Genomic DNA, 20,416 nt, shown 5'->3' with positions numbered 1-20,416 from the left:
TCATCTTCCCCACTCTTTACACTGAAACATGCCTGCTCTGTATGTAGAATGTATGATGTCTCCCACTAAGGATCCAGCTACTCTGGATGTGCCTATGAAAAGAGCAGAAAAGGCAAACCCTTCCCAGACAGACCCTATCATTTACATGAGACTGCTTTTAAAAATGTATGTTTAATAGCCTTTAATAACCTGTCATAAATAATATATTCTTTGTTTTATTTATAAATAAAATTCTATTTGAAATAAGCAAAGAGTAAAAAAGAAATTATGCAAGCTCACCATCCACTTGCATTCATCTATCTATCTTTCAAATTTTAAAATCCTGGGGAGTTTAAATAAATTGCACAAAAATGTGCTTGCAAAGAATATATAATATGTATCCACGTTTTAATGGATTCAACTAGGCATCATTATATTGACTGCTTTTTCATTTCACGGTTGTGAATATTTTGTTCCATCAGTGCCCCTGGCATCATGACTTCACCAGTTGCACAATGTTAAATGAAGTTGCAATTTATTTGACCAAAAATGATGGACAGTTTGTTTCTAATTATTCTCTAACATAAAAGCCCTTACCATCACCACACATAACTTTCACACTGGTTCAATTACTTCTAGATCTTTAGTAGCATTGCTGGACTGTAGATTGTGTGGGTTTTTGAGACTTTTGAGAGACATATATGCCCTTTTTTGCACCATATGATTAATCCAGTGGAATGAGCAAATGGGGGAAATTTTACTCCAAGGCAATGCAAGGTGGAAGCAGAAATGGGAGAATTATTGTAACTTTCCAGAACTCCCTCAAGTCTCACCTGTCCTCACGTGTCACCTGCTGCCTCTAGTGCTTGGTTGAAGTTGTATGCAGTGATATTTTCTGCTTGAGTTGCCTCTACTTGTCCACTTTTAATAGCACTCATGTTTACCCGAATTTATACTGCACAAAGCAATCCCTTCAAAAAGGGAATGTCTGTGTGGAATGAGTAACTGGGGAGATGTGGACAGGGCCAAGGCACATGTTGCGTGTCTTCAGGGTATTGCTCAGCAGATCTTCTGGGTCCACGGTCTCAGCATCATGCATAGCTCGGTTAGAGTCCTTTGGAGCTCTCTAAGGCGACCTGGAGGTGAGAGTGGGCAGGTTCTGTTTGAATTCTTCTCTCGGTTTTTCTATCAGATCCTTCTCAGCTATCTCTAACTCTCACCTGGCTTGGGGGTGTTTCTAATGCAGGACTTGAGAAAAGGAGGAAGGGGATTTGAGAAAACTCAGATAGGATATGGATGTTCCATAAATAGAACAAAGCAGAGAAGAACGAACCAGGCTTCAAATACTAGGAGGGTAGAGAGATGGGAGCAGGGCTAGACTAATGGGAAGGAAGGAGAAGTGAGCTGGAGGACATTGTTTCATGCAGGGCAGCCCTGGGCTGTTTTTGAGGCAAGCAGAGAATTTCAGTTGTATCTAATAACAAACCCCCTTGCTTGGGAAGGTGGTAATTAATTCAGCTGTTTTAGCCCCACATCTGCCCTTCCTTTTTTCCTTTCCAAAATTAGCAAAGTGCTGCTTGACTGAATCTTACCAATTATTCTATTCTCATGGATTTGGTATTATTAAAATAAAGGTTTATTATAGAAGGAATAAAATTACAGGTCAAAATTAAAAAGATAAAGAAGATGTTATTTTCAAACTAGGTTCAGTCAAGCCTATTTTTACTCACCACAGCGACTGTACATATGCCAGGAGAAGCCAGGAACTAAGGAATCAACAAATGTTATCAGTCAATGGTCTCAAAGATTTCCAAGAGAACAAGAGGTCTTCCATGAAAACAGCCCTTCCTTAATGTTTCCGATCCATGCAAATATAATATTTTGCTAAAGGAATCAGGCTGATGTTCCTATATAGAACAATTTATTCCCTTTATTTCAAATAATCAGCTGTTTTGTACACATGGTCTCATGTATAAGGTCACGGTCAGCACCCCATGGGACTTGCAGTTAACAGCGTAAAGTTCAACTAAGGCCACCCTCCTTTGGTCTGAATCCTAGTTTCACCTGTTACTGGCCATATAACTTGGGGAACATTGCTTATACTGTAGTCCCCCTTATCTTGTTTTGTTCTCCATGGTTTCAGTTACCCATGGTCAATCACAGTCCAAAATATTAAAAGGAACTTTCCAGAAGTAAACCATTTTTGTTTTAAATTGCATGCCATTCTAAGTAGCACGAGGAAGTCTCACGCCTCTCACTCCATTTTCACCCAGAACACGAATCATCCCCTCGTTCCGAGTCTCCGCACTGCACATGCTCCCCACCCATTAGTCACTTAGCAGCCACCTAGATCATCAGATCAACTGTCATGGTGCCACACTGCTTGTGTTCAAGTGGCCCTTATTTTACTTAGTAATGGCTCCAAAGCCTTTCACATAACTTTCATCACAGTGTATTGTTGTAATGGTTCTATTTTATTATCAGTTACTGTTGCTAATATTCTACTGTGCCTAATTTATAAATTAAACTTCATCATAGGTTTATATATATGGGGAAATACAGTACATATAGAGTTCGGTACTATCTGCAGTTTTACACTTCCACTGGGGGTCTTATCACCAACATCATTTCTGGACATCAAGGACAAACAGTCTCCCATAATCCCGCAAAAGATGTATTAACCCTCAGCTATGGTAACCTAGCTGAAGGAAACTATAACGAAAGATTTAATATTCTTAACACCAGTTCTTTTGTCATCAGAACAAAGAATTCTGATAGATAATAGGTAACAGTTGTTGTGCACCTACTAATTCTCTTCAGACATCATGCTAAACCTTTTTGCATTACTTGTTTCAATCATCTTTAGAGCCTTACAAATGAGGACATATTTTCTCCTTCTTTTACAGATGAGCTATCAAAGGCTTAGACAGGTTAGTTATCCTGAGGTCACACAGCCAGTACATAGAGAATGGGAGACTAGGGTGGGGTTCTACTCCATCGCTTAGCCCCCTTGCTACTGGAACTAGATGCTGTATGAAGGCCACAGTAATTAGGACTGGCTTTCTTAAGTAACAATAGTGGTAACCCACAGAATAACACAGGCTCAGGTGGCCAAATTAACCTCTTACAGTGGCCTCAGCTTACTAAGTATCTCTATGCCAAGCAGTACCGTTAATTCACATGGACCTACTGGGACCTGCCGGAGGCCACGGTCATCACCCAGCTGCCTGTTCACGAGGTTGACCAGAGTCAGGAGGCTTGACTGCAGTCAGTCAGCCAGCCTTGTAGCCCTTGCTGGATCAGGTACACATTGGAACTTCCACCACTATAATTTGCATAAGCCTTTTGGGAGATGGGGCCGGGGAGTAAACAAGCTAGGTTCCCAAAGTGAAGTTAGCCAATCATGTTGGAGCATACATACTCTGATCCAGTCCAGGATCACAGTAATCCTGAGACACCCAGGTCAGAACACTGGTTCCCTGCTCCACACCCAGCCAGTGGTTTAGGGCTCTTTTCAGACCAAGGTTAGGAGGGGGAATAGTGACTAAGCAACTGAATAGAATGAGCAAAATCTCAGATAAACTCAGAGAGTCCTCTCAAAGGCTCCAAATGTGTTTTTGGTTTTTTTTTTTTTTTACATCAAGGATTTAGAACCAAGGATTTTAGAAAATTTTAACGAACTCCATGAATCTTTGGGTTTGATCAAGGCAGGGAAAACTTGGATCTTCTCAGAGCATCTGTGAACATCGTACTGAAAAAACAATTCCATTCTGGGAATGTTTAAGAGAGGAGTGTTATCATTTTTTTTAAAGAAAACATCTATCAAATTACAGTTTGGAAGGCAGATCAAATAGAACTGTTGGTTTTCATTCTCTTTTAATTATGAGAGAAAAATAATAGGGATTTTTCCCCCTATTATTTTTCTCTTTTAATTAAAATTAATCTTTTTCTTTGAATTTAAAATATATCAGCATTTCATATTCATAATAGGAAAAACTAATTTCCAGGGGGAACTCTGCAAAGTGCCAGCACTCAAGTTATATGAAAATAAAAAATAATTCGTGTTTTGATAACAAAAATGGTTGTTTATGTTGATCTGCATGTCAGAGCTATTCCATACCAGGGCAGTGCCTCTGTCCTCACACAGGTGATGGAACAGGGGCTCTGAGTGGTTAGTGAGGGTCTCAGTCTGCTTGGGGGAGCTTTAAAAAATGCCAGTGCTCAGGCCCATCCCAGACCAACAAAGCACAAACTTGGGGTGGGGCAAGCAAGTTGCTATTTTTCTAAAGTTGCCCTGGTGATTCTCATTAACAACTCAGGACAAAAAGGAGTAGAAGCAGGTGTTCTGATCTGACAATGTGAGTCGTCTTGAGCTCTTCTGTTTTTTTCTTTTCTAGAAATAAGTCATGTCGCTGTCTCCATTACTTTTTCATTTTCTTCTGGGACAGTTTTTATGGGCAGAAATTGTAAGTGTTTTTCCCTTTTTCAGGTTTTTACAACCCCTCTCCTAACTTGTCATTGATTGATCAAACATCCATAATCCCATGATCTCTTAAACTTCACTTGGAAGCCAAACAAGGACCCTTGTTCATAGACCAGGGAAGCTAGTGTGTGCATGAGAGTGGGGGGTGTGGTTTTTCTCATTAAGTTCCTCAGTGACAGCAAAATTAGTACATAAATAATACCTCCAAGCCCTGGCTGGCATAGCTCAGTGGATTGAGCGCGGGCTGGGAACCAAAGTGTCCCAGGTTCGATTCCCAGCCAGGGTACATTCCTGGGTTGCAGGCCATAACCCCCAGCAACCGCACATTGATGTTTCTCTCTCTATCTCCCTCCCTTCCCTCTCTGAAAATAAATAAATAAAATATTAAAAAAAATAATAATAATACCTCCATTTCATTTCTAAAAGGGCAAGACAAGCAGTGCATGCAAGAGAGGAAAGAATAGAGAGAGGAATGCGTGCATTGTTTAAGCAAAACTCCTAGCCTTACAGCCACTCGTGAGATTAGGACCTTAAGCCAGAAGATCTCATGTCTTTTTATGACTTGGGTTATATGGGATTTTCAAAATAAAGAACCTCTTTGATTTTTAAGAACAATGTTATGCTCTATTATATTTTTAAATGCAGACGATCATAATGTTAATACATCTCTAAAGGGTTTATAACTCCTCAAAAGTTTAGATCATTGCATCAAGTCAGAATTCCTTACCACTTACTTGCATGTGCTCTTGGGGTCTGGCTCTGTCGTAGAATAAAAATAGCCAATAATACTGAGCACTCATAAGTGGCAGGCCTTACTCCGAGTACTGTTCTTATTCACTCATTTCCTTCCAAACCCTATGAAGTATTAGGTAAGCTTCTTACCTGGCAAGTGGAGGAGCCAGAATTCAACTAATTTAACTTTCCTCCTCCCTTGGCCTTTCATAGTATGCATGCATGCTGGCACAGGTTTTTAACAAAATAAGCATAGCTTAACTTGAGAGTGGGAGAACTTTAGAGTTAAGTGGTTCCAGCCCCTCCACCAAGCCCACCCAGGTTGTTTCATAAGCAAATGACCACTGTCTCTGAGGGCATCACAGTCCGTGAGAGAAATCAGCTTCTCCGTGCCTCTCCCCAGTTAGCTGCTTCCCTGAACCTCCAGGATCTACTCCTCCCAGCAAGGCTCCCAAGCTGTGAGCCCTTGGAGCAATAGCCTCTATTTCCACGCCTTACAGAGCTTTGGTTCTCAAACCTTGATACAAAAAAGAATAAACTAAGTCACTTGTTAAAAGCACATCCCTGTGTCTTTTACCTCAGAGAGTCTGATTAAGTGGGTTGAGGGTGGAGTCCCAAATTACCATTTTTTAACTAGACTCTCCCAGTATTTCCAGTGTCAGTGGTATTGCAAGCTTGGTTGATATTACACATGGTGTTTGAAACGTAATCATCGCTGCTACCATTTATTACATGGCTTAACTCATATAAATGGATGGCTGGACAATAGGATTTGAAGAAATAATTTTCCAACACTTATCTGTTTTTAAAATGTAAATGACTCTGTGCTGTGTGGTTTCATTTCATAAATATTGCCATTATTTGATCAATGGCAATATCTTCAGATCTATAGATCTTTCTTCCTAGGATCTTCAGATATTTCATTTAGGTCATTTATTTATTTATTTATTTATTTTATTTTTAAAGAGAGGGGAAAGAAAGGAAAAAGAGAAGGAGAGAAACATCAATGTGTGATTACCTCTCATGTGCCCCCTACTGGGCAGCTGGCCTGCAACCCAGACATATGCCCTAACTAGGAATTGAACCAGCGGCCCTTTGGTTCGTAGGCCCGTGCTTAGTCCACTGAGCTACACCAGCCAGGGCAGGTCATTTATTCTTTAAAAGGAGAGGATATTTCATTATCATCAGTCAATTCTGATGAAGCAAGGTGGGTCATGTACAAACTCCTACAAAAAAGAAAAAATCACACTGAAATCATATCTGTGAATTGAGCCCTTTGTATCCTGTGCAGCACCCAAACAGTGAAGTTGTGGAAAGTCTTGGAGAGGTTCTGTGTACTAGACATTGAAACCAGAAGTGTCTCGCCCAAGAACACACACAGAGAAAAGCCAAGAGTCTCCTTGATGAGGCGTCTCCTTGGTGAGGCTTCTCCCACTGCTCTACCACCAAGCTCCACACACCCTTGTCCGTCTCGTATGTTGTCAGTAATCACAGATGCCCGGGGCATGCGGGCATGTCTCCATCAGCAGATGGGCTTCAGTTACAGTCACTGTCACTGTCGATTCCTGAGCACAAGTCACTTGAGAGTAAATAGCTGGCCCCCAAAGTATGCCAAGAGTCAGAATAAGATAAATCATCTGGGGTGAAATTCGTGCTCCAGACGATACATAAATATGTCCCCTGCAGGACCGTAAGAACTATCCTTTTCACAGAAGAGTCATTTAAGGCTACATCTACATGGAGCTACAAAGTCTGAGAAATTCAGGTAAAAAACAATTTCTGGAGGAAAGGGAAGTGGGTTGACCTGCTGCATACCAACCAGATGATTTCGTCAAGGTTCTATATAGTGAGCTCAGGACAGGTCTGCGGAGAATACCTATGCCCTGACTCTGTGGTGTGCTGTCTCCTTCCAGCCGCTCTGCCTCCCAGACACATCTTCCCTGTTACTGATTCATGTCATGGGTACCAGGGAGGCAGGACCGTACGACGAATCTAAAATTTATCAAACCTCAAGGTGGCGGTTAAAAGCAAAAATTTCTTTTGGAAATCTGGCCTGAAATACTTGCAGGGATATGTCTACACATATATTCCCATGACTTGGCTGGTGCCGATCACATTGAAAATCTGATTTACATGTTTGTATTTAAGGGGCCAAGTTCTGAGTGTGATTACAACCCGTTCTGAGACCACGGCAGTAGTTATTTCTTGGGCTTTACTCTGGGGATGTCATTTGAATGGTTTATTGCGTTGTTCAGCCATCAGCGGGTTGCAGGCTTAGCATCCAGGGCAGGGCTCTCTGCACTAAGCAGCCAGGCACAGAAGGAGGGACTTTGGGGAGATTCCATCGCACTTCATTTGGAAAACAGAGTCGTGTCTGTTGGAGCTAAGGTTAATGGTTTGGATTTCTGCAACTTTTTTTACATGGCTTTTGTACTGAAGACAGACAACAGCCCTGATGTATACAGGCAAAAGGCCTGATGTATAACCCAGGTAAATAAGAGGCCCAAAATGTGTTTTACTTATGTGACAAGCTAGTTGCTTTGGCTACCCATTTTTAAAGAATCCAGAGAAAGGCGCTTGCAAACAGGAGAAGTACCATTACAAGAATTCCCATGTCATGCTCACAATAAGCTATTAAAAAATGGCTTGAGGGAGTGGGAACCCCTACGGGCCCAGGTGTGTCCTTCATTTCTGGTAAAAGGACTGGTACAGGTGTTCGGGGTCCTCAGACCCAGTAATCTTTGATCGTATACCTCACTGCTTTCTGGCACAGTGGCGGGGTGCCACCCGGAAGCTAGGGTTTCTGTGTGGGGAGAGGGTGCCTAGAAAGTCCAGTGTGTCCTGCACCACGGGCCTGGGGGAGAAAACAGGTGTGTGCTGCGGCACAGCACCAGGTCACCTGCCCCTGCAGCATGGGTGGGGGGGCTCCCCCACTGACGGCCCACCTGAGGTGGCCATCTGTTCACCGCCAGCTGCTGTGGCAGCCACGTCAGCACAGATGAACATCTCAGGTGCCCTCGGCGGAGGCCAAGCTATAAGCTGCTTCCTCCTGCCCAGGACTCTGTTCCTTTACTTTCCTTGCTCAACTGCCTGTCCTTGAAAAAGAAAAGCAAAACAACTTTTTTTTTTTTGAGGCTGCTGCAACAGTTCCTAATAACTCTTAATGATGACGTGCAGGAGACCATTAAGATTAGTCTTGCTTGGCTTTTCCTCACCAGCCTCTGTGATTGTCCAGGTTGGGCTGCAGTGTGGGATCTGAACACACAAAGCAGCACACCCCTGGGAGGGTGGGGTGCAAGCTGCCTACAGCCACTTCAGTCTTTGCTGCCACTGGCAGAGGAAAGAGCCTTGTGTGAGAACCTGAGTGAAATGGACCCAGAAGAAAGGAAGACTTTAGCCTTCCTGGAGGGGCTGTGTGGCATGACCCATAGAATGAGCTCTGAAATCCAACAGATTTGGCTTTAAAATCCTTCTCTTTTGACCGACACCCAGTCCAATGGCACTTCTGCTAAATAAGGAATAATAACATCCACTGCCTAGAGCTAAAAGGGTTGAACGAGACAATACATGTAAAATGAATAGAGCACAGAGTAAACATGTTTGCTTATGTATAAAATAGCAACTAAAACCTGCTTTCCGTCACAGACAGAGGCCAGCATCAGTGAGATGGGCCCTTAAGACCTAATGAGTTCCCTTTCAGAGAGACTGTGATACTGCAGGTTCAGTAGCCACTCAGCAGCCTAAATGACCTTTTCACTCATTGTAAAGCACAAGCATCCACAGGCTGATTTAAACTGAAATACTCCATGTGTCGCCCCTATTGGAGATTTATCAAAGAAAGGTGGTGGCAACAGAATAGCCACCAAGGGGAGAAAGTAGTCCAGATATCATGCAACCACATGCATGATCAGAGCATGCCAGCGGACTCAAGAGGACCAGAGTACATGCCATGACACTTTGTGGTAACATCACACCTGCCATTGCTGGCTTTGCAAATCTGAGTTCAGTCTGAAAGTTATTAACATCTACTATAAAACTACTGTCTATAGTATTTTGTAAAGGCAGCTAAAAGGACTTTGATATCAGTAAGCAGGCAATTGCATAGAAAAGAAGTTGAGTATCTTGCAAGCTTTGTTTACATGGTTACTAAAGGAGCTATTTCAGATCCTACCTCAACTTTTAGTAAACTGATCTGGCTGGCTCTATTCGTGTTATCTTTTCCAAACGACAAAAAGGGCTCCTCTTACTTTGTACCAAACAAACATTTCACATGTATTATTTCAACTGAACAATGACACCCTGAAGTGAGTGTCACTAGGCCCATTTTGCAGATGAGGAAGTTGAGGTCATCTGCCTGGGTCACACATTCTGTTGTGAAGGCAGGATTTGAGACCCTCTGGCTCACTGGTGCTCTGAACCTGTGCTCTGCTCATTAAGCCTACAAGTCACTTTGCCCTACTCCCTGTATGCACCACAACTTTCCTGGCTTTAGAAAACGATGCATTCAGGACTATTAGTGGAAGAACTTGGAAGATGGTCACTGGTACCCATAGCCCAGCAAAAGGTAAGATGGCACAGTGAACAAGCATTTGCCTTGAAGGCAGGAGGCCCAAGCTCCAGCCCTGATGTGCTTCTTCCTCACTGTAAGATGTTGCACCCCTTGCTTCCCATCTCTAAGCCTAGTGTCCTCACCTATAAAGTTTTCTCTCCCCATAGAATTATCACAATTGATGCAGTAATACAGGTGAGTCCGCTCTCCTATTCATAAGGCTCTAGGTGAATGCCAGCTATTATTATAATTCAGTTAGCTTCAGTGCCACTATTGAATTGCTCTTAAATCTTTGAAACTATCTCCTGACCCCTTAACTTTCTCATCTATAAGCTAGATCTGATGACACAGCATCTTATAGTAATTCCCTCCAGCAGCTGTTTTTAAACTTGAGTGACCTAGAATCTTTTGGCATGTTGGTAAGCCAGATTCCTGAGCCTCGTAATAGTCCCTCTTAAGAAGAACCTCACAGACTCGGATGTAAATGGGCCATGATCGCTCTGAAAAGTGCTGCCCTGTAAGTTCAATGCTGCCCTGTGGCATCTGTGCGTAAAGAACTTGGCCAGGATCACCTGTCAAGTGACACAGCCAGCACCTAGTCCTCCAGTCCTGACGCCTAGATCCTGTTGTTCCAACCGCACCATGGGGACGCCCGAGGATGTCACAGCCCTGTTGTGCTCACTGGGTTTCCACGGGGGGTTGATTCTGGAGCACACAGCTGAAGCTCACAGCACTCCACAGACATCTTTAAAAGGCTGATTAAGTTTCATTTTGTTCTTCCTCCACAGACACATTTGCAAGCAAAGTGGCAGCTACCCAGGACCAGTACGCGGATGCATCCATCGGTAACGTCACTGGCAGCAACGCGGTGAATGTCTTCCTGGGAATTGGTGTGGCCTGGTCCATCGCTGCCATCTACCATGCGGCCAACGGGGAACAGTTCAAAGTGTCCCCTGGCACGCTAGCTTTCTCTGTCACTCTCTTCACCATTTTTGCTTTCATCAATGTGGGGGTGCTGCTGTATCGGCGGAGGCCAGAAATTGGAGGTGAGCTGGGTGGGCCCCGGACTGCCAAGCTGCTCACATCCTGCCTCTTTGTGCTCCTGTGGCTCTTGTACATTTTCTTCTCCTCCCTGGAGGCCTACTGCCACATAAAAGGCTTCTAAAGGAACAATCAGATGTAGTAAATTTATATATATATACATATATATACATAAAAAATTATGTACAATGAACAGAGGAAACTGACATTTGTCATGTTCACTTACCTGCTGATGGAATCCAGCTTCAAGAGCGTACTTGCTAGGGCTGAAGTGAGAAACCATCACCTCCCATTCCCAGGGGCATCGCCACATTGAACAAGGCGCGGAGGCAGGGCCGTCTCTGCAGCTCAGCCTAGAAGGCTGTGTTCTCTCCAGGTTCATAAGTCGTTAGGTCTTGGATTTGTTTTCTGTTTTGGCTTGTTTTTGATGGGGGCTGGGAGGTGGTTGATGTTTGCCTTTTATTTTAGTTTTGCTTTGTTTTGTTTCGTTGGGAAGAATGGGGTTTTCGCTTCTCTCGTGAGAGGCGATGACCAATCTAAATGCAAATGGATTTTTGGTCAAAATTTAAGTCATTAAGACTACTCTCCCTCCCCCAAACACTTTAAAAATTATTTTGGATTAAGAAAGGATATGGGCACGGAAGAAGAAAGAAGCATGTCTTCACTATGTTGCTAAACCCAAGCTTATCTCTGGAACGTGAGCAGAGGTGAAGCTGTCTCCAAGAAGCAGCGTGGGAGCTGGAATGGAGCCAGGAAAACTGATAGTTCTAGACACCGTCTAATATTTAAAGATACAATGCCTGGCACTCTTGTTCAACAGGTGCAGGAATAACTTGCCTGGATTCCCAGGAACATGCAAAATCCTTTAGTTCTTATCTCTTCAGCTCTGGATTGTGATTAGCGAGGCCCTTTTCTGGTGTTCCAGCCCAGCTAACGCCCCCCAGTTCCCCACTCCCACCCCTCTCCTCCTGCCCTCCAGTCCTCATGCAAACAGAAAGAATCACCCCATTCAAAAAGCATATCATCTTTTTCCATTTGCATCAATATGTGTCCCAGTCCCATGTCGCTGTTGCCTGGGATCATCTATTGGTTTCATTCTCACAAGCACCCATGGCTTGCACAATCCTGTTTCGGTCGTGACTGAACATTTGCTCCTTCTTCATGTGCCTGTTTGGGAATGTTGTTGTGATACCTGTTACACAGTGCATGGAAGAAAACAAATAAAACAAAACAAAGCGTTATCTGTATATAGTAGAGTATAGCATATACTGTTCTCCCATTCAGCGATGTTAATTGGACATTGAAGACCTAAGTGAGTTTTCTTTTCACCTGAGTTGTAACCATTGTGTTGTTACTGAGTTTATGACTAGGGATAAAAGGAGGAAATGGCATTATCGTTCACGGAGCTGCACATTCATTTCTAAGAAGCAATAACTGTCATGTGGGAAGCTAAAGCTACTGAGAGGACGACAGGTAAACTTCAGAGTATCTTCATGGAAAAGTAGCCATGTGGAACACACCAGAGGCCTCTAAAACTCACCTGTTGGTTCGGGAAGGCCAAGGAGAGAGGTGTAGAGAAGCGGATGCATTAGATGCGCCTGGGCTTCGGGAGCCTCCGTTCTCACGACACCCCCCGCCCCTGAAGTATTTATTTTCACATCTGCTCTGTCTGGCACAGAAGGTAGATAGTGCTGGTTTGTTCATTTTATTTTTTTTATGTGAAAGGCTATTTTGAGCCCTGTTTCTTTCACCATCCAGACCCCTCTGGTTGTATCTGCAGTTCCTGAGTAAGAAGGAAGCCAAGCTGACCGATGGGTCTTTAAAAGTGAATCTTCTCTGTTCAGGACTAAGGGTTAGCAGTTAATTGAGATGATTGCCTTCCAGGAGGATTGCACTAGGAGGTTTTTAACCTTGAAACAGAAATGGCTCTTTCTATTTCAAAATACCAAAGAGCGTGGATAAACCCACATTCCAAAGTAGTGAGTCCACTAACGAGGAACATGGAAGGACATTGGTCCCCTCTCTGAGACGATCTACAGAGTCCCTGGCTGGAGACAACCCCTAGCCCTCTGTGTTGATTCAAAGATACTTAAGAAATAAACACTCTTACTTATTTTCTTTTCTTCCACTCATTGATCATGATCATTCATTACTTAGTAAACATTCATCTGAATGAATAATTAAATGCTGGTTACCCAGTCAATATGCCAGGTACTCTGCTACCTCCCAGGGTCTAAACCATGAGCCAGCCAGCCCAGGTCCCCACCCTCAGGGGGTTCACAGTTAACGTGCTTGCTCTTATCTTGAGTAAAAATCAACCCAGCCATGTGGAAACAAGATTTATCTTGCAAGGAAAAACACAATTATGAAACTTTAAAAATAAACACATTGAAACTGTGCAAATACAATTGTTAAAATACCTAAGATGTATTTGTTCACTAAGAGGGTATAAGCATAAGGTAGGGATAGCATCCCAGGTGTCCTCGGCCAGTATTGCAGGCGGGTACCTCTCCTCATCTTACACCGAGAAAGCCCATCCTGTTGGGATTGCATCTCACTGAGGAGGCCCAATAAACTCCAGTTTTTATCCTGGTTTGACCGTGATTCTTCCCTATGCCCCCACCTCTACAATTCTTACCTCCTGGAGATGCACTCCTGGCCTGTCATGGCCCCGCACACTGGTGGCCTGACTCCTCTGGGGACACATTCTAAACCCCCTTTTCGAAGATTTACTAAATGGAAAGGTAGCCTAGAAACACCAAGTAAATATTGTCAAGGGTTATGCATTTAAACTTTGGAAAGGTTTTTGTACTCATCTTCAGCCATATTTGGAATGTCGGTGATCCCGTAGCAAATTGTTACAAAGGACTTTTGAGAAATTCTTGCCATTGGTCAATTTCAATTTCAAAGCTTTGGGTTTGTTTGCTTTTTAAATTCTTATGTTATAGGGAAAATATGATTCTGGTTGTTCAGGGTTTATTAATAATCATAGCTGTGTAAAACTATTTTATTTTGTTTGATTATTTTATTTTGTGTGTCTTGTGCACAGCTGTAGGGGGAAATGCACTACTGTGCTGTTCCTTATTCGTGGTACACATTACTGACACAGACAAATAAAGTTTCTAATTGTTTCTGACTTAATCATTAGTGATACAGTATACTCTGTATGGAACATTTTCTCTCTCCTCATTGTCATCCACTTCATTTTTTGTTTTCATGTTTTAAAGAAATAAAAACCCAAAAGGTATTATTGTGCAATTGGTATCCTCATCCAAAAGAAAGGAAATAGTATTCAACTCTTGCAAATGGCAATCCTTTGGTTACTCAGTGTTTTCCTTTTTAATGTCCCAAGAGAGCCCAGGGTCGGAATATTATCTGAGAGTGTTGAGATAAACATTGGACATTTCTCCATTTCATTAATTGTTTTCTTACATCACATAGTACTACGTTATCTACATCTATTCTGCATCCAAGAACGTGAGCCCCAAAACAGTTACACATCACTTGTTAGCATATGGTGCACTATGTCAAATCAATCCTAATATAACTGATCACCAAATGGCTTTCCTAGTTGTCCACTGTGTGCATGTAAATGATACTCTGTTCACCTGACCATCTTTAAAATGTTTAGAATTCCTCATTATACTCCTATGTGGTCATGTGTGGAACACTTCCATATGTGAAGGAAATAAGGTATAATTTAAATATTTTCTTGCATCAACAATTAATATGTTTCCTGGGACCCAGCCTGTGGTGTATCATAAGATGAGCAGCCAACATTTACTTTTTTAAAGGGCAAAAAGAGTCATTAAATGACCAGCGAAGCCTTGACTGTTAAACACCCCTTCAGCAAACTGCCGCGGCCCAATGAGGCTCAGCCTTTTATAAGGCTAATTCAAATTCTCTCAAAGATTCTAATTCAAGCCTGCCACAAATGAAGATTGTATAGAGCTTTGGTTTCTGAGGTCAACAACATAAACGAACACACTAAGTTTTTTCTCATTGCTTTCCAAGGAAAGAAATATATAACATATGTTGTTTTAAGCAACCCCGAAGACACTCTGGTGGGTTAGGTGGCTGTCACACCCAGTGCGGCACCTCTCTGCCAATGGTCTCATTACTAACAACGGCTCCCTGGCCACACTGCCTTTTCCACACGGGATTCCCTGCTGATTGCCTAGACCAGAGCCCCTGACCCTAACCCGTCAAAACAAAGTGAGCTGACTTACTTGTTCTGTGTACATCTGAGAACTTTGTGGAAGCAATTAGAAGAACAACAGATTTCCTCTGAGTGCAAAGAAAGCCCTTCATCCTCTAACGGCCACAGAACTTCACGTTCTCAAGAGTGTAAATCAGTCCCTTTAAGATTTTTTTCAATGTTTCCTGGCTCAAGATGTAGAGAATCTCTTGATTCTGGTTTTCTGTCTTTGATCTAGGGCACTTACAGGTGGAGCAAGTCTTAGGAATAGTTTCATAACTTCAGGAACATTTGACCATTTCACAGTTGGCCATATACAATACTGAATCTCACCCTGACCTGCAACTGGCATTTGGTGTTTGTTGCAGTCATCACTCCCCTGGGGCAAGGCATTCTAGCTATTGGTAAAACATTAGCATTTCAATCCATAAAGGAGTGCATTATGCAGAAGAGACCTACAAAATCATATTTATCATACAGAGAAAGAAAGGGGCCATTATGAGTGGATTCATCGGCCTTCATTCTGATCTACCTACAAACTTCCAGTAGTGGATCGCATCTCTGGTCTTCATTTTAAGCATATGTCCTTCTCACTTCTAGCCACATTCATCGTCTTCCACCAACTGTACTTCCAGTGTTGGGTGGTCCTGATGGTATTTCATAGACAAGGATAACATAAGGGGAAGCAATTGTTAAGTTGTGTATTTCATCTTTGGCACTTAATTAGGTCAGGATTAATCACCTCCCAAAGCAGACGATGTGTTATCCAAAAGAGGGGCAACCACTGTGAGGCGGGCCTCTCAAGGGAGTGAGTGTGTCTGTCTCCAGCCAACAGGAGATGGTGAGTATCTAGCTTCCCGCGACTTCCCCCCTGCCTGCCACAGTGTCAAAAATGACGCACTCAGAGGCTCTCCCAGTTTTCCAGTTTGTCAAAGTTCCCCTGACTTAATCCCCTATAGGACATTTAAATCAGTGGTCATCATATAAATTATTTTTTCTTTTTATTTATTTATTTGTAGGACATAAAGCATCACTTCATAACTTCAAAACTCAACATGACTTCCTAGTTAAAACTATGACCCGCACCTTGGCAGGAAGGCTTGCCTGCCCTGGACGGCCTGGTCTGTCTGTAATCACTGCTCTACTTCACAGATGCCTGACCGCCCATGCTCTTCACAGTCGTGCAGCCCTGACCTTTATCAAAGGTCCAGAGGGGTGTCCCCTTGGGAATGTGCCATCTTAATCTTTCTTTTATCTCTAACCTTGGTAGTTCTTGCAGGGCTACTTGCATTATATTCATCATTCTTCACTCTCAGCTCACTCTTGCCTCTCAGCAAGGGAGAAAGGCTCATGGACATGTTATTCTGAAAGTGGATTTGTCACAGGAAAAATTAAATATAATTTCACCTATAAAAGAGTCGTTAGATCAGTCATTGTAGGTCACAGTGGCATGCTCTAGCAGATTGTTGGTTTTATTCCTCTTTGGAACACATTTTGCCTGCTTCAGTGCCCATCTCTCTAGCCTTTTCTATCAATACTTGTGGGTATGGGTCAAGGATAAGGACCCACGTACACCCGCTAAGGTGAAGTATGTAAACATAGGAAAGCATCCCTCACAGCTTCCATGCCACCAAGAAATGTGTGTGTGCCAAGTGCTTGCCTCTGTGCAAATGGTGGGAAACTTCATGTTAACAAGCAAACACACTGGAAGAGAAATTAGTTAACTCCCATGTCACAGAGTCAATGTGGACGGACAGTGTCAGCCTAGCACTCCCACTTCGTTGATGACAAAGACAGAGCCACCCAGCCAAATCCAGGAGTGTGTTGTGGGGAGGGGACATTGATCTACAGCCCTTCTGTGTTAGAAATTGTTCATTCACCTGGAAGGATCTGGCCCAGAGATTTTTAACAACCTTTTTCCGACATTCCCAAATTGAAACAAATCATTGTTAATTTACAGAATTGTTTTCTCATTTTTTAATTTTTTAATTAATTTTTTTCAATTATAGTTTACATTTAATATTCTTTTGTATTAGTTTCAGGAGTACAGCATAATGGTTAGATAATCATATGCTTCACAAAGTGTTCCCCCTGGTATTTCCAGGACCTGCCTGGCACCACACATAGTTATTACAATAGTATTTTATTAGACCCCTTGAAGCCACGTGGTAGGACAACAGATAAATTCTCTAAGTAGGCTTGTCCTAAAAATGTGATTTTAGGTGGGTAATGGCCTAGACTCGAACAGGAAGATCCCAGTCTTTCCAAATGGAAGGAATAATCCTATGAAATAACCAAATATATAAACACTTTTCAAAATATTTAACCTAAAATAAACTAAATTGCATAAATGTTTAAAAGTAATATGATCCACATGTCTAGTTTTGAGAAAAATTAATTGCTCTGTGGAAAACTTCCTACCTTCTTATACTCATCTTAACATTAAACTTTGAAAAATACTCCGAGGAAGAAATAAAAGATTTTACATTCTCATAATGTTCATATAATTGAGTAATACAGCTAAAATAATGATTTGGGTGAGAATTATTTATGTGATTGTCAAAACGTATCTTAAAATGAGAGAATTAACAAGAAGAAAATGTGTCACTACTTCATCACAGACCGCCCTTGTCTAACATATTTGAAAGGCATTACCCTTAAGGAAGGGGATTACCAGTTTCCAGCAACACCAGTACAACTTAAACTTGGATTCTCAGTTTTTATGAGAAAATCAAAGATGGGCATACATAGCGTTTGGCTTTGGCAACCAAAAAATAAACAATGATCCTTTTGGCACACTTTCCCATGTTATTGAGTTATTTTGTGGAATACACTGGACCTCACGATAATGCCTTCAGTAACGTCACCCTTCTTTTTTTTTAAGCCGTGAAGTTCCTAAATTTCATAACATAATACCTTGACTATTTCACTGATAAATGGCTGATTCCATTTTGATGTTGTTGTTTTTCTTTCCAAACCTGTTTTATTATCTAAAAGAGTCAGTATCAGATGGGGTACTGAGCTGGCGTCTAGCCCAATTAAACGATAAAGCCCGGCGAGACATACCTGTAGGCGAACGTCATCTGAAACACTGGCCTTTTCATGCACAGCAAGTAGAATTGTTGTTTTCTATCTTCTATCTACCAAAAATGGCTATTTCAACTAGCATAAAAAACAAACAAAAAATATGTGAAATGCTAGTTTGAAGACTATGAGAATCAGACACGGTTTCAGCACTAAGTCTCCTCCATCCCATTGCTCCCTAGCACACAGAGATGCACACAGAAATACAAAAATAGATGATGCATGGAAAATAACTTGAATTGCATTTTTTTTATGTCTAGGATTGCCCTAAAAGCCCACGTCAGGTCAGTGTTCCTTTTTATCAGATCTCTCTTTCAAATAGAAAAAGGGGGCAAGAGATGGGAGAAGACATGGAAGACAGGGGACGAGATGTTTTTTCTCTTTTTTAGCTAAAGATGCAATTCAAAGTTGTTTGGAATTACTTAGAATATTGTTAATTATATGTATTTTTCTAAACACAACTAGATTTTTTTAAAGGAATTCCTCTGTTTAGCAAGCATTTCTGATCAAGTGTTTAGGGTCAGCTAGGGCTCCTTTCTGATATTTCCAAACACCCTCTCTCCCTTTTCAAAGGTGTTGGAAAAATATCCTTGTCTAGGTCAAATTGTGGGGGATTAAAAGGTTGAGATTTTGTATTTTCAGTGGTGGGCTATTATCTAGAAATGTATTTTGGCATGTTGGGAGAAGAGGAATGGGAGTCCCACCCAGTTCTGCCAAAATACCTAATCATCTAGCTCCATGTAGCTACTCCACTATCTGTAATTTAGCTTAGATGTTGTCCACTGAACCAACTTAATTTTCATAGTGGTCTTGTCGCAAGCAGTTTCCTGCCAAGATCTTACTAACAGGCAAACTAGCCCTTTCGACCATTTGGTACATGGGATTCCTTCAAGGGGAAGGATGAGGAATGGGAAGATGGGGGCATAATGGTGATGCCAAGTCATTGGAGACTGTTTAACCAACTGCCTCGTTACATAATGGACACTATTTGGGACACTTACTACTGGAAAAACTGGAAGGACTTCATTTTATTGCAATTTCATCAAAATTGTTGTGGTATTGGATCTAAGCAAAGGATAGCATCATGGAAACACAAAGTTATTTTTATTAGCTACAACTACTATTGTTACAATTTGGAAGAAAGTATTTCTTTGATGTTTCAGCCTGAAACTCTGAGAAGAATAGGTTTTTGCTGTCATTGGTAACCCTATAGGAAATATGACACTGAATCTTATTTGCGACAGATGATGCCTACATTTAATCTGTGATATTCTCAGGTTGTTCTCACAAGTTCTGCATAGATTTACTTTTTAAAAAATGAGTATCTTCCTCATCAGATTGGTTGGGAATTTTCCCAACAACTGGTTTCACATTATTGAGAAGTGAGTCTGGCAGCCACCAAAGCTGTGGAGCCGTAGGTGACATCAATGACTCGGCTTCTCTGTCCCCTTTTCCTACTTCTGACTCTGAGTCCCTGTGCACAGCCTTCAGAAGCAGCTGCAGATGGTGAGAGAAACTGGAAAGGAGGAGAGTTGTCCTCCCTTTCAAAATGGGCTAGATCTGCTGCTTATCACCTTTAAAACTGTGTTAAATTTTTAAGCTTTAAATGCAAGCCAAAGAGAGATGCTTTTAAATACCAAAGTGAAGCAAAAAAAATTGTCATTTTTGGAAGCTATAAAGATAATGTGCATTAATTTTTGAGACATGGGATTTAATAACATCAGTGCTCAACCACTGCCCTCCCACCATTCCATTTACACATTATTCAGAAGCAAACAAGCAGTGAGTGGGGCCAGAGAGACAGATCCTGATTCATTCGATCACTAGATAAGGTCAAGAACTAGGCAAAGTAGATGAGCCAACCCTAGTCCTTGAGCCAGACCACCACCCTTACTCTCCCGATGGATATGGTCTGTGAACATTAGAGCAATTCTGGAAATATTTTTTTTCACTTGATATGACTGTTACCTACAGCAATTCCTTTCAGCTCTGAGCCAGGTCATTTTGTTCTATTCGAACCTTGGCCAACAGTCCTGCGGCACAATCACATGCTTATTGCCTGCGTGGGGAACAAACCACCTTTTCAAACTGGTTGTCATGGAACTAATTTTTAAAAACATTAATGATAAAACATAGCCAGGTGGATTGGGTGTAGCAATGAGGAGTCTGAACTTGGGTTTTTTCCTTCCTATCCAATGTTCTGACTCTCCAACTCTAAAAGTGATCTCATTAATAAAATGAAAATAATTGCTTTGTCGCTGCTTAGAATTAACTCACACCTCTTCAGAGCTTGAAGCTTCCACATACCAAAATGAGGTCCATTGGGAGTGTTGGCATGGCTTTACCCAAA

General features: G+C 41.9%; 1 protein-coding gene across 11 annotated transcripts in view; it reads left to right on the top strand.

Moving 5' to 3' along the window:
• SLC8A1 (solute carrier family 8 member A1) overlaps window positions 1–14,031 on the top strand; it is a 322,727-nt gene extending 308,696 nt beyond the window's left edge. For all 11 annotated transcript variants that reach the window (XM_036027901.1, XM_036027902.1, XM_036027900.1 and 8 more), the window contains one exon: window positions 10,532–14,031. In XM_036027901.1, coding sequence (XP_035883794.1) covers window positions 10,532–10,908 — 377 coding nt within the window. In that variant the 3' untranslated portion in view covers window positions 10,909–14,031. The remainder of the gene's footprint in view (window positions 1–10,531) is intronic.
• The last annotated feature ends 6,385 nt before the right edge of the window (window positions 14,032–20,416 follow it).

This window comes from Phyllostomus discolor, chromosome 6 (assembly GCF_004126475.2).
Source record: "Phyllostomus discolor isolate MPI-MPIP mPhyDis1 chromosome 6, mPhyDis1.pri.v3, whole genome shotgun sequence".
Taxonomy (NCBI): domain Eukaryota; kingdom Metazoa; phylum Chordata; class Mammalia; order Chiroptera; family Phyllostomidae; genus Phyllostomus; species Phyllostomus discolor.
Note: the sequence above shows the minus strand (reverse complement) of the source record. Positions and strands in the feature narration are given on the sequence as shown.